The following is a 26,970-nucleotide window of genomic DNA, read 5'->3' on the forward strand; positions in this document are numbered from 1 at the left end:
CAAAGACCAAAAGCTGAAGTGTTCCTTTCTGGAGTGTATGGAATTTAATAGATAATTCTGATACATATATATGCAACAAATGTCATGAACTATGCATTAATGTAAGAAGGCAGAGCTAGTGTAATGGAAAGAAGATGGGCTGTGAAATGGTAAACCTAAATTCAAATTCTATTCTGCCATTTATTAACCATATGACCCCTCTGAATCTATGTTTTTGCAACTGTGAAATGGAGATACATCACATCACACATAAAATAAATAAACGGTAGCTATTCTTATTGCACATTCATCTCTCAATTATCTGGTGGCATAAGAATAGTAATAAAAATATATGCATAATGTGCAGGTAGGACTGGAAAAAATGTATATGTTTAACTATGAATAAAGACATTTCATGTGTATAATAAAAACAATTCATGCTAAATAACAAAACACTGTAAAGATGACAAAACCTCCCTTAATTTCTCAAATGGTATCCTTGCTCTGACATACAAAATGAATTAACCTAATGTACAGCTGCATTTCTCTTTTATAAATCTGCTTTGATCACATACAAGTCTAGATAATCTGATACAAATAGAAAAATACTGACGAAAATACTTACAAACAAATATATGGAGTAGGTAAAACATTCTGCAGTTAATTCTGAAGTAAACTTCAAGGAACTTTAAAGAGTTTTAAAGACTGAGGTCACTGGTTTTATACTATTATCAATTTCACTTATTACATTCATTCATTCAGCCGTGCTGTGCGGCTCGTGGAATCTTAGGTTCCTGACCAGGGATCGAACCCAGGCCCTCGGCAATAAAAGTGCAGAGTCCTAACCACTGGACTGCCAGGGAATTCCCCCAATTTCACTTTGAAATGTATGATTTTTTTCTTCTGTACAATTTTATTATCATCATTATACTTGGGATAATTTTGAAAACTAGGTAAAGAAAGGAACAGAGATGGAAAAAGAGAAAGGACACTGGTTTTCCTGGACTTAAAACAACTGAGACCAAGAAGAAGAAACATAAAATTATACCTGTATACATGTGTAAGAGGGTTGAAGAAGGAGGGAAAGGGACAGGGAATTTCCTGGAGTGGGATTTATTGGCAAAAATGAAGAAAAAATAGAGAACACTCTTCCTTAAATATTACTAAATTGAAGTCATTCACCATAAGATGTTTTCTGTGTGGTAAGTATAAAATTTTAAGAGGTAGAGAAAGTATAATAGTCTCAGGACATATACTGGGAGGACAAGCTATACACACTGACCGTTCCTGTATAAGACACTCTTTGTACCATGGACAAGGCCATTATTTTACATTAAGGGAAATCACTTACTGTGTCTGATTTATTTCAGAATATAAGACTCTAAATGGCAGGCATCGTAGCTCTCAATTTTATGGCATTTACTGTACTGGCCAATATATTAAGGAAACTTTAAAAAGTAAGATTAAAAAACTGGTACTCATTTCATCTATAACTTAGTCACTAAACATAAGGTGCACAGATGCTCAGTCAGATGGCTATAAAGGAAGGGCTTCATAAGAATTTTAGAAACTCTTTAAAATCTGTTTTGATATACTGCAAGGCTATGCATTTTTAAGCACTTTTTTCTAGAAAAAAGGCATTGGCCCATCTAGATACTAAATGTCTGGAGTTCTATACGAAGAACAGGTCATAGAAGAAAGACCTAAAGAGCTGCTAAGAATTCTAAATATTGAATATATTTAACATTAAACTCAGTTTTGGTAAGCAAAAGGCTAAGGTTAAAGGACCATGTTTTACTATACCATAATGGAGATAGAGATGATACATTTCACATCAACTACAGTATAATTTTATGAGCTTAAATTACATTTTTCCTTGAAAAACTGCCATCAATTGAAATAGGAAATCATTTTAGATTTAGGCCAAAGGCAACATACACAACCACTTAAATATCAATTATAAAATGTCACCCTTCTCTCATGATTAAATAATTTTGAAACAATGAAAACAATAACCAATCCCCACCAACACCCTCATTATCTTCAATAAATAATTAAACAGCCATTGAAACTCACCTAGATTATCTCTCAAAGCACTAGCTTCATCATGGGTTTTGAAGTTATAATTTGGCACCAATTTAAGTCTCATGCGGGAATAATTTTCTACGTTAGCTAGTTTCCAGTGAAGTGGATTTTGTTTCCTATGAATATTCATAAGTAAACAAATAAAACTATTTCGCTTAAAATTACAAAGACTGGTTATTGAAATAGAGTATCAGGTACTTTACATTTTTTTGGCACCATTTTATAAAAACATTCACATTCCTTATCTCATTTGACCCAAACAACCCCGAGAAAAAAACCAATGTTATTATGCATATCAACAGTATATACCTGAGGAATCTAAGACAGGCCCAAGATGCCATGTGATTTACAGGTACAGGAATAAGATTTGAACATAAATCTTCAGACTTACAGCTTGATATATTTTACTCTTTCACTGTTACAAGGAAGTTCTTAACTAGCTATTTAGGAGTTTATTCCAAATACAGTTTTCAAAATAAAATAATAAGTTTAGTACAAATAAAGATAATATAATTGCAAATGGATCAAAGATCTAAATATAAGAGTTAAAGCTCTTAGAGGAAACAATAGGAGTAAGTCTTCATGACCCTGGATTTGGGAATGGTTTCTTAGATAAGATATCAATAACATAAGCAACAAAAGAAAGAAACAGATAAACTGGACTTCAAAATTCAAAGCTTTTGTGCATCAAAGGCCACTATGGAGAAAGTGAAAAGACAACCTACATATTTATAGACAATATATCCAATAAGGGTCTATTATTGAAAAAAAAAACCTCTTATAGTTCAACCACAAGAAGTCAAACAATCCAATTTAAAAATGGGCAAAAGACTTGAATAGACATTTCTTTAAAGAAGATATACAAATGGCCAACAAGTACCTGAAAAGATACTCAATGTCATTAGTCATTAGGGAATTGCAATGAAATCATAAGATACCACTGCACACCCACTAGGATGACCATAATTAAAAAAAAAAAAAAGACAAGTCTTGGTAAGGTTGTGGAGAAACTGAAACTCTCAAACATTGCTGATAGGAATGTAAAATGATGCAGCTGCTGTTAAAAACCGTTTGGCAATTCCTCAGTAAGTTAAACACAGAATTACCATATGACCCAGTAATTCTTCCACTACATAAGCAAGAGAATTAGAAACAGGTGTTGAAACAAACACTTATCCACAGATGTTTACAGCAATACTATTCACAACAGCCACAAGGAAAGCAACACGATGTCCATCATCCATTCCACACAATGGAATATTATTCAGCCATAAAAAGGAAAGAAAGTAATGATACATGCTACAACATAGTGAAAATACTAAGCTAAATGAAAGAAGCTGGGCACAAAAGGCCACATACTGAATGACTTCGTTTATATGAAATACCCAGAATAGGCAAATCCATAGAGACAGAGAGCAGATTGGTGGTTGCCAGGGGTCGGGGGAAGGGATCATAGCTAGTGACTGCTTAATGGGTCCAGGGTTTCTTTTTCAGGTGATGAAAATGTTCTGAAGCTGGACAGTGGTGATTATTACACAACATGAGGAATGTACTTAATGCCAGTAAATTGTACATTTTAAAATGGTTAAAATAGCAAATTTTATATTAAGTGTATTTTACCACAATAAAAAAGGGCTGTTAAAAAATGTGTGTGTGTATAAAATATAATTCAGCAAAACAGAAGTGACTTAGGATCAAATAAAGAAATTGTAAAATATTCAAATACACATCGTCACTAACCCTAGCTCAAAGAGGTGGTATCAGGAAGACAGAAGTAAATGGAATCAAAACAAATTCTATGTCACAGGGTAAGAGTAAAGGAAATAACTCCATGGTGAAAAACATATACACACAAAGCTCTACACATACCGAACTTATAATCCATAAAAGGCAAGCAAATTAATTAAAAGTAATCTTTTAAGAATTGAACATTTTAAAAATTGGATTGGCGAGGTCACTGATTCATAAAGTTCTAGATCAGAGCTCTAAAGAAAAAAGGGTATTTAATGAATGATAGACACGTACCTTTCAGCCCAAGGTCCCCTTTCACATGTAAGATAGAGCTTTATTGCCTTCCAGCGTCTCAGAGTGGCTAACTGTGGACTGCTAAGTTGTTTAAGCATATTATTATACCTCAAGTTCTCTTGGCGTGCTTTTCGATTAAATGGCTCCACAAAAAACTCCTGAAAGAAACAGCAATAAATAATAGCACTGAATCATATATTTAGAGGTATATTTAAAATTTAATGCCATAATTTTAAACATCTGACCCAATAAAATCAAGCAATGAAAGAAAGAAGCTGGTAACCAACAAGATTTTCTTATTCCATTAGAATCATTTCTTTAATATAATTCTAGCTATAATCTACTTGTATTTTTTAAAACTTAAGAAAGTAACTAACCAACAATAAACATGTGAAAAACTTCAAAAATGTAAAGTGTCTCAACATAAGATTTTAAATCTCAGAATTATTAACCTTATACCATCAAGTAAAATGATTTTCTTTTGAGATCTTTTGATTTATAAGGCATCTGGAATGTGACTCAAGTTTAAATAAAGTAAAAGGAAGAGTAACCACATTCTACTCTACTGTTGATGGCCTGAAAGGCAATGCCAAAGACAAAAGAAATCTATAGGGGCAAATCTCTCACAATGAAAAATTCCATCACTTAAGAGTGCTACTCTCTGAACAGCATCCTAGCTAGCAAATGAATTCACATACCTATTCCAGTTTTCAGGATAAAATAGATTCTGATAATAAGTTCTACCAAGATATAACTCTAAGCCCTGAAATTAAAATTTTAAAGTTTTCAAAAAGACAAGAGGTAAGCCTGGCTTATCTAACTCACACTGACATTCATTTATGAGGAAATGTTAGGAACTAAAATAGTATTTAACTTGTTTCAAACAAATAACACTGAATCACATTAAAATGAATAGTTAAAGACATTGATTTAAGAGACACCTTTTAGGGACTTCTCTGGTGGCGCAAGTGGTTAAGAATCCACCTGCCAATGCAGGGGACACGGGTTTGGTCCCTGGTCCAGGAAGATCCCACATGCCACAAAGCAACTAAGCCTGTGAGCCACAACTACCCAGCCTGCACTCTGGAGCCCGCGTGCCACAACTACGGAAGCCTGTGCACCCTACGAGCCCTGCTGCAACTACTGAGCCCACGTGCTGCAACTACTGAACCCGCATGCTGCAACTACTGAAGCCCATGCACCTAGATCCCGTTCTCCACAACAAGAGAAGCCACTGCAGTGAGAAGCCCAGGTACCACAACGAAGAGTAGCCCCCGCTCGCAGCAACTAGAGAAAGCCCACGCACAGCTATGAAGACCCAACACAGCCAAAAAAAAAAAAAAGACATCTTTTAAAGAGGCAGTACAGACGTGTGTGGCTATAAGCTTTGGAACTAGACCTGGGTACAAATCTTAGGTACTTAATTCTCTGAAGCTCAATACCATCACCTGTAAGATGGGGCTGACAGTAATTGTCATCATAAAGATTAAGATTTAATGTGCTTAATATAATGCCAGAAAAGTAGCAAGCTCTCAATAAATTATAGTTATTATTTTAATTGTTACTGTAACTACTACTATATTTGTAGGAAATCAATGATTTGGGAGACAGTGTTATCGAATATTTAAAACAGATCATTGCTGAGACAACTGAAGAAGTCATGAAAGTTCCATGATAATTAAACATCAATTTCACAGTTTTGAAGTTCAAGCACATAAGGATATTGTTTTTTTTTTTGGTTGTGTTGGGTCTTCGTTTGCTGCATGCGGGCTTTCTCTAGTTGTGGCGAGCGGGGGCTGCTCTTCGTTGCGGTGGCTTCTCTTGTTGTGAAGCATGGGCTCTAGATGCATGGGCTTCAGTAGTTGTGGCACGTGGGCTCAGTAGTTGTGGCTCACGGGCTCTAGAGAGCAAGCTTGGTAGTTGTGGCGCACGGGCTTAGTTGGTGCATGGCATGTGGGATCTTCCCGAACCAGGGATCGAACTCATGTCCCCTGCATTGGCAGGCAGATTCTTAACCACTGCGCCACGAGGGAAGTCCTCATAAGGATATTCTTTTTTTTTTTTTAAAGGGAGAAGCAAATCTGCCTTTATTCTTAGAAAACGTGATCACCAATGATGAAAATCCAACGGCATCTACCAAAGAGCTACTAGAATAAGTGAGTTTAGAAAGGCTGCAGGATACAACATCTTCTACAGGAAGCTAACTCTTCCTAACAAAAGGCCTATATGACTGTCCTAGCAGTTTTTCTTCACTGATCTGAGACAAGGCCAGTAAGCCACAAAGCTCCTTATTCGAGTGTTTCTCGGTCGTTTGCTCTTGTCATACAAACCCAGTTTTTAAAAAAATTTTACTGAGGAGACCCAGTAGTGGCTGGGATGTGGGAAACCAGCATTCTGGTGGGAGGGTACATTTTCTGTACAGTTTGGCGAGCAATTTCACACACTGCAGATTGAGAGCTTTAAATATTTAACCAATTCTACCTCTTGTAGTCTATCTTAAGAAAACAATCATTCAGGCAAAACTCTATATACAAGCATTCCACTGAATCATTACCTATAATATGGCAAAAATTGAAAATAATTTAAACATTCAATAATGTATCTTTTATGTATCCATTCAATAATGCTTTCGAAGAACTTTTAGAAAAAGGTTCATGTTAGATGAAAAATATCAGGAAAAATGCTAAACTTGCAAAATATTATTACTGTTACATATTTACTACATAAATACAACTATAAAACTAAGAAAATATTCCAGAATGTGGACAGTAGTTAATACTGAATGACAGGACCTATCCTCTTCCACTTCTTAAACTGTCTTCAATTACGTTGTACTACTTGAATATCTGAATCACAGAACCTCCCCTCCAATCTAAGGACAAAGGAAAGAATATTTAAAGGTGCTATATTTGAAAATAAAGTCAGACATTGCATCATAGCTCAGTTTTATTTTCAGTAGTTAAGAAACATTTAAGCACCAAACAAAGCAAGTGAACTCTCAGCACCCAAGGGCCAGTAGAGGCAAAAGATGAGGCCCCCATAGTGAAGTGGCAACTACTGCAGGAATCACTGCCCTAGGAGGGATGCACTGTCTAGGAAGGGACACAAGTTTAGACCTTAACCCCTTTCCCTAGCCCTGACTTAGTGGGCAACAGGGGGCCCAAAGCGCTGCATGGTCCGGATCACCAGAGAAGGCTGGTCAAGAAAGTTGACGATGGAAATTCGGAGAAGGCGGGAATCCAGCTCTCCGGCGGACCACCAGGACGCTGCCGCTATGAGCTCCTTCCCAATCGCCCCTTGGTGCGGTTCAGCACCTGGGGCCAGGGACCCACGGGCAATCTCCGCCTCCAAGGTGGATGGGACAGGCACGCTTTGGGCAGATACGTGTGGCCGGCTTCCCGGCCCTTTGGCCGTGGATGCGGGGTGTCCGCCCGGCCCCGAAGAGTGCTGTGCCGCCGCGACACGCAGAGCTCAGTAGTTTGCAGCGGCGGCAGCATCCGCGCTGCAGGGCCCGCCCAGCCACCCCTGCCACCCCAGCTGCCCAGGACTTCAGAGTCACCCGCCATCCTGCCTGTGCCCCCCCATAAGGATATTCTCAAATCAGGTTTTCCTAGAAAAGCTAAGTGTGAAGTTAAAGAGAAAATGCTGGTTGGTATAGTAGTTGGTAGAACATCTTTGAGGGCAATATAACAGTAATTATTATCATAATTGCTCCATACCGGTAATTCCACTTATTCTAGGGAAGTCACTGTGGATAAGCATAAAAATATGACTACAGAGACGATCGATACTATTTATAATAAAGAAGAAACTGGTAAATTAGGTCTAAAACCGGGAAATAAGTTTAAATCTTCTAATACATAATATAATGGAATATTAGACAATCATATAATGGCATGGAAAAATGTACACAGTACATTTTAAGAAAGTAGTAGCAAATGAAACTACCATTTTGGTTAAACCAAATATATACATAAAAATACAGGAAGGATAATATACCAAAATATTAGTAGTGGTGGATTACGAATGTTTCTTTTTATACCTAAGTTATGGAATAAACATGTGTTTTTATTTGGTCTTCTCTAATTTGTTTCATCTGTGTTCTCTAGTTTTTAGCATATAGATTCTATACATATTTTGTTAGATAGATATCTAAGTACTTCATTCTTTTTAGACCTATTGTAAATAGTATTTATTTAATTGCTGTTTCCAATTGCTCGTTGCTAGTATATAGAAATATGATTAAATTTTGTGTATTGATATTGTGTCCTGCAATGTTGCTAAATTCATTAATTATAGATTTCTGATAGATTCCTTAGGATTTTCTACGCAGATAATTATGTGATCTGCAAATAGTTTTATTTCTTCCTTCCCAATATAAATGCCTTTTTTTTTTCTATTCTTATTGCATTTCCTATGTCTTATAGTACAATAGTGACTAAGAAGAGTGAAAGTGAACATTCCACCCTAGTCTCTATTTTATGGGGAAAGCACTCAGTTCTTCACCATTAAATATGAAGCTAGCTGTACAATTTCTGTAGAGATTTAGGTATTCCCTTCTAATCCTAGTTTGCTAAAAACTTTGATCATAAATAGATGCTGAATTTTCTCAAATGCTTTTTCTGCATCTACTGATATGATCATGTACTTTTTCTTGATAAGTCTATTAATGTGACTGATTATTAACTGATCATCAAATGTTGAACCAGCCTTGCATTCCCAACAGACACTCTACCTGGTTGTGATGTATTTTTTTTTATACATTGCTAGATTTGGTTTGCACCTATGTTCCCAAGGGATACTGGTCTGTAGTTTTCTTGCACTGTTTTTGTATGGTTTCAATATGAGGGTAATATTGCCTCATATAATGAGTTGGGAAGTTATGCCACTTTTCAATTTTCTGAAGAGAGTGTGAGGAATTGGTGTAACTTCTCCGTTAAACACTTGGTAAAATTTGCCACTGAAACCATCTGGGCCTAGAGTTTTCCCTCTTGGAAGGTATTTAACTATAAATTCAATTTCTTTAACAGAGAACTATCCAGGTTATCTACTTATTATTGAATTAGTTTGGGAAATTTGTAGCTGTCAAGAAATTGATCCATTTCATCTAAATCATCTTATTTATGTGCACAGATTAGCCTGTAGTCGTCCCTTATTATCATGTTGATGTCTGTGAAGTCAGTGGTGATTCATTTCTGGTATGAGTAATTTTTCACTTTTTTTCCCTCAATTTGGCTAGAAGTTTATCAATTTTATTGATATCTTAAGTAGATTTTGGTTTCATTGACTTTCTCTATTGTTTTTCTGCTTTCAATTCCGTTGATTTCTGCTCTTTAATAAGGGAATTCCCTAGTGGCCCAGTGGTTAGGACTTGGCGCTTTCACTGTGGTGGCTCAGGTTCAATCCCTGGTCGGGGAATTAAGATCCCACAAGCCGCGTGGCGTGGCCAAAACAAAAAAATAACAAACAAAAAAACCAAACTAATGTAATTTAGTTTACTTTTTCAAGTTCCTTAGGGTAGAATGAACTTATACTAAAAAAGAAGAAAGGTCTCAAATTAATAAGTACTTTGTATTATAAATTTCCCTCTAAGGACTGATACATACTCAGCCTCCTTAAAGATATCTACTATCAGCCTGATAGACTTTTTACATAATCACTATGTACAGAACATTTTGATATTAATTTTTAAGTTCTTATCTGTTTTTCTTCCAATTCTCAAATAATTTTTGGACAAACAATAAGAAACACTGTTCGGACTTAAGTGCCCTGGAGCCCGAGGGGAGGGCGGCCTCACTAAGGCTGCTGGCTCTGGAGGGGCCCCACCAGCTGAAGCCGCAACAGTCCTTGGGACCGCGGGCCAGAGTGAGTATAACGTGGAGGAGCTTAAAGATGGCGGAAGAGTAAGATGCGGAATCACCTTCCTCCTCACAAATACATCAGAAATACATCTATCTACAAGTGGAACAACTCCTACAGAACACCTACTGAACGCTGGCAGAAGACCTCAGACCTCCCAAAAGGCAAGAAACTCCCCACGTACCTGGGTAGGGTAAAAGAAAAAAGAAAAAAACAGAGACAAAAGAATAGGGACGGAACCTGCACCAGTGGGAGGGAGCCGTGAAGGAGGAAAGGTTTCCACACACTAGGAAGGCCCTTAGCGATCGGAGACTGCGGGTGACGGAGGGGGGAAGCTTCGGAGTCACGGAGGAGAGCACAACAACAGGGGTGTGGAGGGCAAAGCGGAGAGATTCCCGCACAGAGGATCAGGGCCGACCGGCACTCACCAGCCCGAGAGGCTTCTCTGCTCACCCGCCGGGGCGGGCAGGGCTGCGAGCTGAGGCTCGGGCTTCGGAGGTCAAGATCCCAGGGAGAGGACTGGGGTTGGCTGCATGAACACAGCCTGAAGGGGGTTAGTGCGCCACGGCTAGCCGGGAGGGAATCCAGGAAAAGTCTGGACTTGACGAAGAGACAAGAGACTTTTCCTTGCCTCTTTATTTCCTGGTGCTTGAGGAGAGGGTATTAAGAGCGTCGCTTAAGGGAGCTCCAGAGATGGGCGCGATCCGCGGCTATCAGCGTGGACCCCAGAAACGGGCATGAGACGCTAAGGCTGCTGCTGCTGCCACCAAGAAGCCTGCGTGCGAGCACAGGTCACTATCCACACCTCCCCTCCCGGGAGCCTGTGCAGCCCGCCACTGCCAGGGTCCCGTGATCCAGGGACAACTTACCCGTCAGAAAGCACGGCGCGCCTCAGGCTGGTGCAACGTCCCACCGGCCTCTGCCACCACAGGCTCGCCCTGCATCTGTACCCCTCCCTTGCCCCCGCCTGAGTGAGCCAGAGCCCCCGAATCAGCTGCTCCTTTAACCCCATCCTGTCTGAGTGAAGAACAGATGCCCTCGGGCGACCTACACACAGAGGCGGGGCCAAATCCAAAGCTGAACCCCGGGAGCTGTGCGAACAAAGAAGAGAAAGGGAAATCTCTCCCAGCAGCCTCAGGAGCAGCAGATTAAATCTCCACAATCAACGTGATGTACCCTGCATCTGTGGAATACCTGAATAGAAAACGAATCATCCCAAATTAAGGAGGTGGACTTTGGGAGCAATGATATATATATTTTTCCAACTTTTTCTCTTTTTGTGAGTGTGTATGTGTATGCTTCTGTGTGTGATTTTGTCTGTATAGCTTTGCTTTTACCATTTGTCCTAGGGGTCTCTCCGTCTGGTTTTCTTCTTCTTTCATTACTTAAAAAATCTTTTTTTCTTAATTATTTTTTATTTTAATAACTTTATTTTATTTTACTTTATTTTATTTTATCTTCTTCTTTCTTTCCTTCTTTTTTTTTTTCTCCCTTTTATTCTTAGCTGTGGGGAGGACAGGCTCTTGGTGCTCCAGCCAGGCGTCAGGGCTGTGCCACTGAGGTGGAAGAGCCAAGTTCAGGACACTGGTCCACAAGAGACCTCCCAGCTCCACGTAATATCAAATGGCAAAAATCTCCCAGAGATCTCATCTGAATGCCAAGACCCACCTCCACTCAATGACCAGCAAGCTACAGTGCTGGACACCCTATGCCAAACAACTAGCAAGACAGGAACACAACCCCACCCATTAGCAGAGAGGCTGCCTAAAATCATAATAAGACCACAGACACACCAAAACACACCACCAGACGTGGACCTGCCCACCAGAAAGACAAGATCCAGCCTCATCCACCAGAACACAGGAACTAGTCCCCTCCACCAGGAAGCCTACACAACCCACTGAACCACCCTTAGCCACTGGGGACAGACACCAAAAACAACAGAAACTACAAACTTGCAGCCTGTGAAAAGGAGACCCCAAACACAGTAAGTTAAGCAAAATGAGAAGACAGAGAAACACATAGCAGATGAAGGAGCAAGGCAAAAACCCACCAGACCAAACAAATGAAGAGGAAATAGGCAGTCTACTGGAAAAAGAATTCAGAATAATGATAGTAAAGATGATCCAAAATCTTGGAAATAGAATGGAGAAAATAAATGATTAACAAGGACCTAGAAGAACTAAACAGAAAACAAACAATGATAACACAATAAATGAAATTTAAAATTTAAAATTCACTACAAGGGATCGAATAACTGAGGCAGAAGAATGGATAAGTGACCTGGAAGATAAAACAGTGGAAATAACTGCAGAGCAGAATAAACAAAAAAGAATGAAAAGAAGTGAGGGCAGTCTCAGAGACCTCTGGGACAACATTAAACAAACCAACATTCGAATTATAGGGGTCCCAGAAGAAAAAGAGAAAAAGAAAGGGACTGAGAAAATATTTGAAGAGATTATAGTTGAAAAGTTCCCTAATATGGGAAAGGAAATAGTTAATCAAGTCCAGGAAGCACAGCGAGTCCCATACAGGATAAATCCAAGGAGAAACATGCCAAGACACATATTAACCAAACTATCAAAAATTAAATACAAAGAACAAATATTAAAAGCAGCAAGGGAAAAACAACAAATAACACACAAGGGAATCCCCATAAGGTTAACAGCTGATCTTTCAGCAGGAACTCTGCAAGCCTGAAGGGAGTAGCAGGACATATTTCAATTGATGAAAGAGAAAAACCTGCAACCAAGATTACCCTACCCAACAAGGATCTCATCAGATTTGACGGAGAAATTACAATCTTTACAGACAAGCAAAAGCTAAGAGAATTCAGCACCACCAAACCAGCTTTACAACAAACGCTAAAGGAACTTCTCTAGGCAGGAAACACAAGAGAAGGAAAAGACCTACAATAATAAACCCAAAACAATTAAGAAAATGGTAATAGGAACATACATATCGATAATTACCTTAAATGTAAATGGATTAAATGCTCCAACCAAAAGACACAGACTGGCTGAATGGATACAAAAACAAGGCCCAGGGCTTCCCTGGTGGCGCAGTGGTTGAGAGTCCGTCTGCCAATGTACAGGACACGGATTCGTGCCCCGGTCCGGGAAGATCCCACATGCCGCAGAGTGGCTGGGCCCGTGAGCCATGGCCGCTGAGCCTGCGCTCCACAACGGGAGAGGCCACAACAGTGAGAGGCCCGCGTACCGCAAAAAAAAAAAAAAAAAAAAAAAGGCCCATATATATGCTGTCTACAAGAGACCCACTTCAGACCTAGGGACACATGCACACTGAAAGTGAGGGGATGGAAAAAGATATTCCATGCAAATGGAAATCAAAAGAAAGCAGGAGTAGCAATTCTCATATCAGACAAAATAGACTTTAAAACAAAGACTAGTACAAGTGACAAAGAAGAACACTATATAATGATCAAAGGATCAATCGGAGAAGAAGATATAACAATTGTTAATATTTATGCACCCAACATAGGAGACCCTCAATACATAAGGCAAATACTAACAGCCATAAAAGGGGAAATCGACAGTAACGCAATCATACTAGGGGACTTCAACACCCCACTTTCACCAAGGAACAGATCATCCAAAATGAGAATAAATAAGGAAACACAAGCTTTAAATGATACATTAAACAAGATGGGCTTAATTGATATATATAGGACATTCCCTCCAAAAACAACAGAATACACATTCATCTCAAGTGCTCATGGAACATTCTCCAGGATAGATCATATCTTGGGTCACAAATCAAGCCTTGGTAAATTTCAGAAAACTGAAACCATGTCAAGTATCTTTTCCGACCACAACGCTTTGAGACTAGATATCAATTACAGGAAGAAATCTGTAAGAAATACAAACACATGGAGGCTAAACAACACACTACTTAATAACCAAGAGATCACTGAAGAAATCAAAGAGGAAATTAAAAAAAAAAACTAGAAGCAAATGACAATAAAAACACAACAACACAAAACCTATGGGATGCAGCAAAAGCAGTTCTAAGAGGGAAGTTTATAGCTATACAAGCCTACCTTAAGAAACAAGAAACATCTCAAATAAACAACCTAACCTTACACCTAAAGCAATTAGAGAAAGAACAAAAATCCCCAAAGTTAGTAGAAGGAAACAAATCATAAAGATCACATCAGAAATGAAGGAAATGATAGCAAAGATCAATAAAACTAAAAGCTGGTTCTTTGAGAAGATAAACAAAGTTGATAAACCATTAGCCAGACTCATCAAGAAAAAAAGGGAGAAGACTCAAATCATTAGAATTAGAAATGAAAAAGGAGAAGTAACAACTGACACTGCAGAAAAACAAAGGATCATGAGAGATTACCAGAAGCAACTATATGCCAATAAAATGGACAACCTGGAAGAAACGGACAAATTCTTAGAAATGCACACCTTCTGAGACTGAACCAGGAAGAAATAGAAGATACGAACAGACCAATCACAAGCACTGAAATTTAAACTGTGATTAAAAATCTTCCAACTAACAAAAGCCCAGGACCAGATGGCTTCATAGGCGAATTCAATCAAACATTTAGAGAAGAGCAAACACCTATCCTTCTCAAACTTGTCCAAAACATAGAAGAGGGGGCTTCCCTGGTGGCTCAGTGGTTGAGAGTCCTGCCAATGCAGGGGACACGGGTTAGTGCCCCGGTCTGGGAAGATCCCACATGCCGCGGAGCGGCTAGGCCCGTGAGCCATGGCCGCTAAGCCTGCGTGTCCGGAGCCTGTGCTCCGCAATGGCAGAGGCCACAACAGTGAGAGGCCTGCGTACTGCAAAAAAAAAAAAAAAAAAAAAAATAGCAGAGGGAGGAACACTCCCAAACTCATTCTACGAGGCCACCATCACTCTGATACCAAAACCAGACAAGGATGTCACAAAAAAAGAAAACTACAGGCCAATATCACTGATGAACATAGATGCAAAAATCCTCAACAAAATACTAGCCAACAGAATCCAACAGCACATTAAAAGGATCATACATTATGATCAAGAGGGGTTTATTCCCAGGAATGCAAGGATTCTTCAATGTAGGCAAATCAATCAACATGATACACCATATTAACAAACTGAAGGATAAAAATCTTATGATCATCTCAACAGATGCAGAGAAAGCTTTTGACAAAATTCAACACCCATTTCTGATAAAAACCCTCCAGAAAGTAGGCATAGAGGGAACTTTCCTCAACATAATAAAGTCCATACATGAGAAACCCACCACCAACATGGTCCTCAATGGTGAAAACCCAAAACCATTTCCACTAAGATCAGGAAAAAGACAAGGTTGCCCACTCTCACCACTCTTACTCAACATAGTTTTGGAAGTTATAGCCACAGCAATCAGAGAAGAAAAAGAAATAAAAGGAATCCAAATTGGAAGAAAAGAAGTAAATCTGTCACTGTTTGCAGATGACATTATACTATACATAGAGAATCCTAAAGATGCTACCAGAAAACTACTAGAGCTAATCAATGAATTTGGTAGAGTAGCAGGATACAAAATTAACGCACAGAAATCTCTTGCACTCCTATACGCTAATGATGAAAAATCTGAAAGTGAAATTAAGAGAACACTCTCATTTACCATTGCAACAAAAAGAATAAAATATCTAGGATACACCTACCTAAGGAGACAAAAGACCTGTATGGAGAAAATTATAAGACACTGATGAAAGAAATTAAAGATGATACAAATAGATGGAGAGATATACCATGTTCTTGGATTGGAAGAATCAACATTGTGAAAATGACTCTACTACCCAAAGCAATCTACAGATTCAATGCAATCCCCATCAAACTACCACTGGCATTTTTCACAGAACTAGAACAGAAAATTTCACAGTTTGTATGGAAACACAAAAGACCCCAAATAGCCAGAGCAATCTTGAGAACGAAAAACGGAGCTGGAGGAATCAGGCTCCCTGACTTCAGACTATACTACAAAGCTACATATGTGCCAGTACGTACTGGCACAAAAACAGAAATATACATCAATATAACAGGATAGAAAGCCCAGAGATAAACCCACGCACATATGGTCACCTTATATTTGATAAAGGAGGCAAGAATATATAGTGGAGAAAAGATAGCTTCTTCAATAAGTGGTTCTGGGAAAACTGGACAGCTACATGTAAAAGAATGAAATTAGAACACTCCCTAACACCATACACAAAAATAAACTCAAAATGGATTAAAGACCTAAATGTAAGGCCGAACACCATCAAACTCTTAGAGGAAAACATAGGCAGAACACTCTATGACATAAATCACAACAAGATCTTTTTAGGCCCACCTTGTAGAGAAGTGGAAATAAAAACAAAAATAAACAAATGGGACCTAATGAAACTTAAAAGCTTTTGCACAGCAAAGGAAACCATAAACAAGACTAAAAGACAACCCTCAGAATGGGAGAAAATATTTTCAAATGAAGCAACTGACAAAGGATTAATCTCCAAAACATACAAGCAACTCACGCAGCTCAATATCAAAAAAACAAACAACCCAATCCAAAAATGGGCAGAAGACCTAAATAGACTGTTTCTCCAAAGAAGATATACAGATTGCCAACAAACACATGAAAGAATGCCCAACATCATTAATCATTAGAGAAATGCAAGTCAAAACTACAATGAGATATCATCTCACACTGGTCAGAATGGCCATCATCAAAAAATCTAGAAAGAATAAATGCTGGAGAGGGTGTGGAGAAAAGGGAACCCTCTTGCACTGTTGGTGGGAATGTAAATTGATACAGCCACTATGGAGAACAGAATGGAGGTTCCTTAAAAAACTAAAAATAGAACTACTGGGATTCCTTGGTGGCTCAGTGGTTGAAAATCCGCCTGCCGATGCAGGGGACACGGGTTCGTGCCCCGGTCCGGGAAGATCCCACATGCCACGGAGCGGCTGGGCCTGTGAGCCATGGCCACTGAGCCTGCGGAGCCTGTACTCTGCAACGGGAGAGGCCACAACAGTGAGAGGCCCGCGTACCACAAAAAAAAAAAAAAAAGTAAATATAGTACCACCCTGCGACCCAGCAATCCCACTACTGGGCGTATACCCTGAGAAAACCATAATTGAAAAAGAGTCATGTACCACAATGTTCCCTGCAGCTCTACTTACAATAGCCAGGTCATGGAAGCAACCTAAGTGTCCACCAACAGATGAATGGATAAAGAAGATGTGGTACATATATACAATGGAATATGGTACATATATACCATGGAATATTACTCAGCCATAAAAAGGAACGAAACTGAGTTATTTGTAGTGAGGTGAATGGACCTAGATACTGTCATACAGAGTGAAGTAAGTCAGAAAGAGAAAAACAAATACCATATGCTAACACATATATATGGAATCTGAAAAAAAAAAAAAAAGAAAAGAAAATGGTCAGAAGAACCTAGGGGCAAGACGGAATAAAGATGCAGACCTACTAGAGAATGGACTTGAGGATACGGGGAGGGGGAAGGGTAAGCTGAGACAAAGTGAGAGAGTGGCATGGACATATATACACTACCAAACGTAAAATAAGATAGCTAGTGGGAAGCAGCCACATAGCACAGGGAGATCAGCTTGGTGCTTTGTGACCACCTAGAGGGGTGGGATGGGGAGGGTGGGTGGGAGGGAGGGAGATGCAAGAGGGAAGAGATATGGGGACATATGTATATGTATAACTGATTCACTTTGTTATAAAGCAGAAACTGACACACCATTGTAAAGCAATTATACTCTAATAAAGATGTTAAAAATAAATTAAAAAATAAAAAATATAAAATATTGTTCATTTTCAAAGTTCAGTCTTGTTTTTACTCTCATTTGAACATTAAATGCTTGAAATCAACATAAAAAACTGGTATTAAAAACATTTAATAATTTTTACCTGAAACTTGAGCTTGCTCTCTCCCCCTTCCCGGTCTCGTTTATGCATATTCACCATTAAGGCTTCATAACAATTCTTCCAATAAAGTGCCATGCTCTCATGACCATCATAAAATGCATGGGTTTCATACTGCTTCATATAAGGTACAATCTTATAAAAAATATACATACGCAAAATTTAATGCATGTTTCCATAAAAATGATAATTTAGTAGAAAAACCCCACTCAACAAAGATGAAACTTACATATTTTTCAATGTAAACTTGCCATTCATTTGAACTGCAATATTCTTGAAAATCTTCGAAAAATGAAGAGCTTCCATTGGTAAAAGGTAAAGAAGGCAGATGCAAGTTCATGAAGAGAAGCTCATAAATTTTGGAAACCAGGGTACGGACAAGCGGAATCAGAAATGAGTATATTTCAGTCTGTTCCTTGATTGATTGACTTAGAACATGTTCCAGCTTCCCTAAAATGTAACATGCTTCATCCTGATTTTCAATCACCTTGGTCTGAAGAAGGGTGTTTAGCTTAGCTGATGCCACTGCACAAACCTGGAGTAAAATAGTAAAATAAAGCAGATATTTAGTGATAACAAAGTTCTTTGGCTCCTCTTGAAGTTGTTTTTTAAAATAAATTATAAAAGTAACCCATGTTTCATTTGGAATATACAGAAAAGTTAAGAGGTTGATAATTAATCACCCCAACATCCACTCTACTCCTTCAGAGAGTTTGCAGGAATTCGGGGATGATTCCATCTCTAGTTCTAAAAGATATAAACCAAACAGAATATCCAACCCCTTGCCACAGTGACTGGTTCAGGTAACTCATCTTTCAGTCAACTCATGTCACTGTCTTTGTCACACGGATTCATTCAGGGATAGCTTTATCATGCAAAGACACAACTTCTATACAATAACTGTAAAGAACTGTGAAAGGGCTTGGATTTTATCAATACCCCATCTCCAAGCTGACAAGTTAGCCTACCATTGTTTCATAGATGCTGGCAGAAGAATGAGACTCCTGGATCAGAGACGAAGATCTACAGCATTAGCAATAGCCAGAATATCAGCACTTGCCCTGTTCCCCGAAATGTAATTCCATGGTGAGAAATGAACAGAACTAGATGATGCCTGCACACCCAGTGGTTGCATTATAGGAGAGGAACCCCAAGCAAAGTGAACACAAGTCTTTTAAATTAGGTAGTAAGTGTACCTGAACGTTGCCTTGGAAGGAGACATTATCTTTATTATACTGGACAGTAAACAAACCTGCTTTTGCTCTGGAGGGAGACATCATCTCTATCTTCCCAAGCTGTTCTCTACACATGCGTCCTCAAAAAGACACTTCATCACAAAGGCATCCAGTGTCTGTATTCACAGGAGATCCATGAAGAACTGTCTACCAACAATGACTCTAGGAAGAAGCACTCTCTTTCTCTGGATATGAACAAGGAAGCATGTAGCCTTAATTGCTGCTGGCAGTGATTTTGTGACAATTAGGGCAGCCAGCTTAAGAAAAGCTGACATGATGGAGAGTAATGCTGTGAGAACAGCAAACAAATGCAACTAGAGCCTTGACTGAATCATGCCTTAAACTCATCTTAGCTATGGAATTTTCAACTATATGAATCTTCTTAACTAAGTCAGCTTGCATTGATATTTCTGTTATTTGGAATCAAAAGCATTCTTATAGATAAAGGACAGTGAACAGGCAACTGAGTAAAGTTCCCAAGGAAAATACATATCTAGGTCACAAACCCAGGCAAAGGAATATGCATATTACTCTTAAGCTCTGGCCTTAAACTCCATCCTAGAAAGGTAAATTGGTCATGAAGGGGCCTCATTTCATCTAGACTAGAGAAAGATGGAAGTCTTAAAACCAAAACAGGACAAATGATATAAAGTGTCTCCTTCTCCCTTAACCCTATAACCCAATTTTGGACCATATTACTTTCAAAATAAAGAAAAGCAAGGGAAAGAAGGGAAGTATTAAAAACTGACATCACTTCAAGAATATATATGTGCCTATATACAGAATCTAGAAAAAAAATGGTTATGAAGAACCTAGGGGCAGGACAGGAATAAAGATGCAAATGTAGAGAATGTTCTTGAGGACAAGGGGAGGAGGAAGGGTAAGCTGGGACGAAATGAGAGAGTGGCATGCACTTATATACACTACTAAATGTAAAACAGATAGCTAGTGGGAAGCAGCCGCATAGCACAGGGAGATCAGCTCGGTGCTTTGTGACCACCTAGAGGGGTGGGATAGGGAGGGTGGGAGGGAGACGCAAGAGGGAGGAGATATGGGGATATATGTATATGTATAGCTGATTCACTTCGTTATACAGCAGAAACTAACACACCACTGTAAAGCAATTATACTCCAATAAAGATGTTAAAAAAAAAAAAAGAATATATGTGTACCAAAAGCTGATCTGAGCTGTATGCGCGTCTTTGCAGGCCAAGGCAACAATAAGGGATCTCAGGCAGTCTTTCCATGCAAGACTTAAGGAAGCAAACAGCATTGGAGGACACAACCTCTAAGATGGCTCAAAACTTTAACTTTTCTACTTTTAACTTAAGCCTCTACTAGTGAAGCTTCTCTACCCTTCTCAGGTTTTCCCCAAATCCCTTCACTTTAGTCTTTGAATCTGACTAAAGCAGCTCAAACCCAATAGAGGCCAACAAATGTGAGACAAAAGGTCATAAAATCTCATTATCCAGGAAATACCAATGTTAATATTCTGGGCTTTTTTGCTATATGTTTTTAAAAATACCATTCACATGAAAGGTTGAATATTCAGTGATTTGATTTTAAGTTAGTATCACAGTATTAAATAACTATAAGTTTATATGTTTATTTAAAATTATAAAGACACTTTCAGTGAATACAATGATTTACTTACCACTGACTTAACTTTGGATACACACACTACCCCCCCACACATAGATATGATAGCCCTGCCCTCACATTATAAAGAGTACTACATTATGGTCACCTGAGAAATGACAAAAAATACCTGGGCCCTAGTTCTCCTGTTTAATTACTGAGTGATGCCCCACACAAAGGCGTTTTTTTTTTTTTTTTTTTTGCGGTACGAGGGCCTCTCACTGTTGTGGCCTCTTCCATTGCGGAGCACAAGCTCCGGACGCGCAGGCTCAGTGGCCATGGCTCACGGGCCCAGCCACTCCGTGGCATGTGGGATCTTCCCGGACCGGGGCACGAACCTGCGTCCCCTGCATCGGCAGGTGGACTCTCAACCACAGCACCACCAGGGAAGCCCACAAAGGCATCTTTAAAAAGCTCCTCTATGTGATTTCATGTGTAGCTAGTGAAGAGAATCACTGGCTGAGCTAAGACAACTGAAGGAGCAGAAACCCAGACAACGCGGTGACCATATACTGCATCTAAATAAATCAACAACTTACTCAGTCCTGCTTTAAAGACAACCTGGGAGATCCTGGCATTGATGTGAAATCTCCTAATACTTAAATGCTGGCAATTAAATAATAATGTATGGGCCAAACAAAACAAATTTGCTAGCCAGATTCTTTTTGCAGGCAACTCTATTTAAACCCCTATAAGGGAAGGGGTTCCTTCCCCAGCCTTTAACATGCACAAACTCAGGGAAATATGCTTTTATTCCTGAGGGAGTGAAATTAAACAAGTAGCTAGTGAGAAGTATTATAGGTCACTAACTACTGGTTGATAGGATCAGTCTTACCTGTAGGTGCTGCACACTTTATTTATTTAATAAGTATTTATAGAGTGCTACTATGGTACAGGCACTGGATATTTAATCATGAGCAAATTAAAACAGACATTTTACTTCTCCTTGGAAATCTCACCAAGGATAAAAACACTGAGGGTGATCATGAGTGGAAAAAAACAGAGTTCTAATATCTAAAAAAAGAACTACCTGGTATGCTGGCTGCAAGGGCTTTAACAGCCAGCCACCAGACTCATATTAATAAAAAAGCCAAAAAAGTTACCTTTGTTCTATTTCTAGATGGAGAAAAAAAGAAAACTACAATGAACATCTATGTGTACAAATACTGTTTGGTATTTTAGATTATTACCTCAGGATATAGTTTTAGAGTAGAATTACTAGACAAAGCATACTTTTTTTTAAAGTTCTTAGTTCATATAATTTTCAAACTGTATTTAAAAGCTGTACAATTCAAATTTTCATCATCCACATATCAGAATGTTTATTTTTTGTTTAGCTTTTCTGCTTTTTCCATGTTTTTTCCAATGACCATGTGTTACCTTTATGATTAGGAAAAAAACCCACTATCTTTTAAAAAGTTAGTAATGTGGGGAAATGAGTTTAATATAATTGTAAGAAAAATAAAAAAGAACACAAAATTATCAAAATATATGATGGTTTTAATCATCTAAAAAAATATAAACAGAGAAAAAAACATTAAAATATTGACAGTTGTTTTCTCTTAGGCTATGGGATGAAGGATGTTTTATCTATTTTTTCTCTTTATGTTTTTTGTGTACTTTCCACAATGAGTATGTTTTCTTAAATGACTGGAAAAGAATATATGTTGAAAAATATGGTCTTTTTAAAATAGGGCAACCTTATGGTATTTTAACCTCCTCATGTTCTTATCAATATTATAGCAAGTTTATATTAGAAACGATTATCAAAAGAAAATAAAAAGGGCCAGATAAATAACCATGCGATACATGTCGTGACTAATCCAATGCAGGTAATCACAAGCATCCAATATAAATAGAAAGATGACAGACTAAAATCTGCATGGAACTTTCCCAACCTTTAAAATTTTTGAAAATAATAAATATTCTGTGGGTCCATCTTTTATTTATCTTTATAGTAGAAACCTAGCACAATGCTAACACTTGGTAGGTATTCAGTAAGTGTTTAATAAATGAAGAAAAATGAGATAAATGTAAAACTGAATTAGTGGATTACTAAGTACAGAAAAAGATTTTGACAGAACAATTTAAAAAATAATTTTCCTAAAAATGCAAGCCCTGAACTCCACACGTATAAAAGTCTATGCAGGCTGTGTAGCTCGTAGCTATACTAAATGTAGATGATGTGAGTAATGCCCTCTAATATAAGCTATACATAAATCCTCTAACAGGAAACCTTAAATTATACTGAATCATAAACATCAGGAAAAAAGAATCGATTAGCCGCCTCTCAAGCTTCTTTCTCATCTCACAAAACTGAAACTAGAGTTAAATCATGATATTTTTGAAACTAATTAAAAAATTAAAATGCTGAAAACATAATTGCCATTCAGTTACTGCACAAATTCCTATGTTGCATGTGAGTATATAAAATAACAAAAAAGAATCGACAAACCTGCAAATCACCCCTTCCAATGAAGCCTAGAAGCATCTGGATTTGAATCTGTGAGAGTTTCACCCATACTGGACTTTCAGAATACCAGACTGACAGACTGTCGAAGAGCAGCATCATATCCTCTAAAAGCTAACACAAAGGAAAAATTGAGAAATAAAAACATTCCATTTTTAAATCTACTGATGATGAGTTTTCCCAACAGTAATACAAATCATAAATATTTCAAAACTAATTCAATGTTCAGTTGGTAAAAACCAAAAGAATTATCCTAGTAAGAGTTACTTAACAAAAGTAACTATCACATCTGCGACTATCACATCTTATCCATGTTTATCGCATCTGATTAAATATTAATGCTCTGAAAAGAGGGGATACAAAATTTCTTTCTTTGAAAGTCCTTCACTACCAAACAAATAATTTCAAAGAGATGTTACTGTACCTTCTCAGTCCACATGTTCGAATTAACTAGTCCCTCTGACTGCAGAAAGTCCTGTATGATCAGCATGAGTCGGAAAGCATTTTCAGCAGTTACTGGATTAAATTTTGCTTCTCTGTTTTCTGTGACCGCCCATTCTAACATCTTCTGTAGCAAACTAAGTATAAAACAAAGTCCTCTTAAAACCATTTTAAATTTATAAAAATAACAGGTCACCAAAAACAAAAAACCCAGCAACAACAAACCTCGTTATTTATTAATAGGAATGTACCTCCAAAGATACAGTATCACTGGCAGGTATAAGACACTGTGGATGGAATTTAGTAATAATGAAGCAACTTTTTAATCTTTGGAGTACTTATCTTTAATATACCTAATATTAAAAGGCAAAGTAAAAGTTACCTGTTTGACTTGACCTTGAAAAAGCTATGAAAATAATTCACATTCCAGCCTCCATGAGATACTTAAAAGTTTCTTTAAAACTGAAATTGGAGGGCTTCCCTGGTGGTGCAGTGGTTGAGAGTCCGCCTGCCAATGCAGGGGACATGGGTTCGTGCCCCGGTCCAGGAAGATCCCACATGCCACGGAGCGGCTGGGCCCGTGAGCCACGGCCGCTGAGCCTGCACGTCCGGAGCCTGTGCTCCGCAACGGGAGAGGCCACAACAGTGAGAGGCCCACGTACCGCAAAAAAACAAAACAAAACAAAAAACTGAAATTGGAAATGTTAGGGAAGAAAGCCTTATGCCTTACAGAGAGTCTAGACCTATGGAAAAACAAAAAAGTAATTCTGTTCTAGTGTGCTGTTGGTACAGTGTTCTATCATATGCAGGGAACTCAAAGCTTTAGAGAAGTAATTTTCATGAAAACACTACTACCTTCCTTTAGCATGGAAGCACTCAAATTTGGACAAGACTGTAGAACACATGCACCAAGTGCTTAGATGCTGCAGAAAACAACTTACACAAGGAATATATAATCAGTTAGAATCCAAATTAATGTAAGAATTAAATCTCCTCACATTGGAGTTAGTTTTGGATTTCTCTCTAGATCCCACTAGAATGGCAACAGACAGGAGAAGGGCTGAGCACAAAGCTTCTCCTTTTCTCTCTCTCTACATCCACTGAATACTGAATAAAGGTTCAATAACAAATATTATTTTGGACTCCTGCCCACTCTAAAAGGAGAGGGTATATCACCAAATGAATGCTTACATTAGTTTTATTTCATCTGATGGTCGAAGTAGCTCACTGGATATTCCTGGTTTAGTTAGTGCCGAAAACACTTGTCCCCGTTCAATCCAAGTATCGTCATCAGACTTTTCTAGTCCCTTACACATTACACAGTTCAAAATATTTGTCAGTAATTGAATAAGCTCTTCCTCACATCTCTATAAAAAAGAGAAATTAATATGAAATTATTAGAGGGAGGGGGTGTTAAAAGCAGATCATGAGAAACATCAGGTACATGAATTATAATCATGCAACATATTTTTAAGGTGGCTACATGAACCTGGAACTTTACTACGAAGGCCCTAGAGATGTAAAGATGAATAAGACACTGGCTTTGCTCTCAAGACACTCACAGTTTGGTGACTTCCAGGCTTCTAATACCTTAGATCATGAGACTTGGAACATGAATACTACATGAAATTGTTAACAATCACACATTTCTGAGGTCAGACATAAAAAAAATAAAACCACATTTGGACAAATAAGGAATCTTACCTCTTGGTTTTCAAGTAAAGGGAAGTCATCACTAAAGCCCACATCATTTGTGATGCTGCTTTCTTTGTCACACTGCACAGAAAATGACTTAGTGGATTCTATCGGGGATGGCGTGCTAGGCAAGCTGTCTGGCATTTGACTTCCACTATCACTCAGTTCACATGAATCAATTCCACTGAGATCTAAACTCAGATGTGAAGGGTTATTATGCCAGAATTCTCCTCGATTCTCTGATTTGAAAGATAATTCTCCCATCAAGCTATCTTCTTGAAATAATGGTGTGTTCGAGTCTAGGGAGTGTCTATCCTCCAAACTCCACTGATCTGAAGACACATGAGCTGAGGCAAAAGAGCTGATTTTTTCCTCATCTGTCTTTTCATCAGAGTTCCTCTTCATATCTTCAGCTGATATATTTTTATCATTGTCTTTCATTACAACAGCCCTACTGTGCTTATGAAGAGTATTTCCATTTTCAAAATTTGCTTTTAAAAAAAGCCTAACTAAAGTGTCTTGCCAACCCACTTGTTGAGATATTTGATGTGCTGCATCTGGCTGGGACTGTAAAATCTGTAAAATCTGTGAAGAGATTAAGAATGCAAAATTCGTCAAAAAGTGTATAGTACTTTTACATCAACAACAGTTTCTTTTCAGCTATTTTAATGACAAAGTAATTTAGTAAGAAACTTTGGAAGGATATACTTTCAAACGATTATATTCTTAACTAGATTAGAAAATATTTGGACGGCAGACATTGTGTTTTTAACTAATCTGCATATTACTCATTGTATATCTAGAGTTGGGACTCAAATATTTGCTGAAAGATAAAAAAGGAAAAAAAGATAAAATAATCCTCCACATACCAACACACTCACGTTATTAATTTAATTTGGTTGGAGAAAAAAATATAGATATATAGGTACATATAATATGTATAAAATGTATATAAATGTATAAAATGTATAAAATGTAATAAAGTTATATCCTCTCAACTAAGTACTTTCCATGAGCCTAGTACATTTGTTCAGTAAATACTGAACATCTACTATGTGCCAGGCACAGTTCTGGAACTATGGTTAGGGAGTAAACTAGAACACATAAGAAACTTTGACAGAACCTAGGTACACCAAGAATGTTTTCCCACCTCATTTTTTCCTCAGGCAAAGTTAATGGCTGCTTTTACAAAAGCATTTTTTTTCATTAACTCTACATGGTACAAACAAAACAAGAACTGAACTTTAATTCCAGAAAACTATTTCCAATGAGATGGATGCTGATATTTAGCTAGAATAAGAAACTGAAATTAAAGAGTAGACATTTACATGGCAATGTGTATGATCTCTAGTATCCCAACTGACTTCACATTTTTTGGATAAAAACAAATTCTCAAACACTATCAGAAATGCTGTTAAGATCTTTAAGACATTTTAATCCCAAAGCCAATAAACTTCTAAGTAGATGAAAAGAACTTTGGCTCCCAGTGTTTATAGAGTATCTCTTTTATCAGAATTTCTAACTCTGACAAATTTCATAGCAGGAAATGAGTTATGTTGTTACAGACTTCAAAATTAATGGTTCTTATGTACACTGATGCTGAT

At 38.0% G+C, this 26,970-nt stretch overlaps 1 protein-coding gene across 1 annotated transcript in view; it reads right to left on the reverse strand.

Annotated features, from left to right (window-relative positions):
- NBEAL1 (neurobeachin like 1) overlaps positions 1-26,970 on the reverse strand; it is a 180,128-nt gene that overhangs the window by 60,960 nt on the left and 92,198 nt on the right. The window contains exons 26-33 of the mRNA XM_027123720.1: positions 25,376-25,951; positions 24,863-25,038; positions 23,655-23,808; positions 23,216-23,344; positions 18,117-18,422; positions 17,873-18,022; positions 4,090-4,247; positions 2,056-2,180 (exon numbers count right to left, since the gene is read on the reverse strand). Coding sequence (XP_026979521.1) covers positions 2,056-2,180; positions 4,090-4,247; positions 17,873-18,022; positions 18,117-18,422; positions 23,216-23,344; positions 23,655-23,808; positions 24,863-25,038; positions 25,376-25,951 — 1,774 coding nt within the window. The remainder of the gene's footprint in view (positions 1-2,055; positions 2,181-4,089; positions 4,248-17,872; positions 18,023-18,116; positions 18,423-23,215; positions 23,345-23,654; positions 23,809-24,862; positions 25,039-25,375; positions 25,952-26,970) is intronic.

Source organism: Aethalodelphis obliquidens, unplaced genomic scaffold, assembly GCF_003676395.1.
Source record: "Aethalodelphis obliquidens isolate GAN/ISIS:26980383/991018 unplaced genomic scaffold, ASM367639v1 scaffold2, whole genome shotgun sequence".
NCBI lineage: Eukaryota > Metazoa > Chordata > Mammalia > Artiodactyla > Delphinidae > Aethalodelphis > Aethalodelphis obliquidens.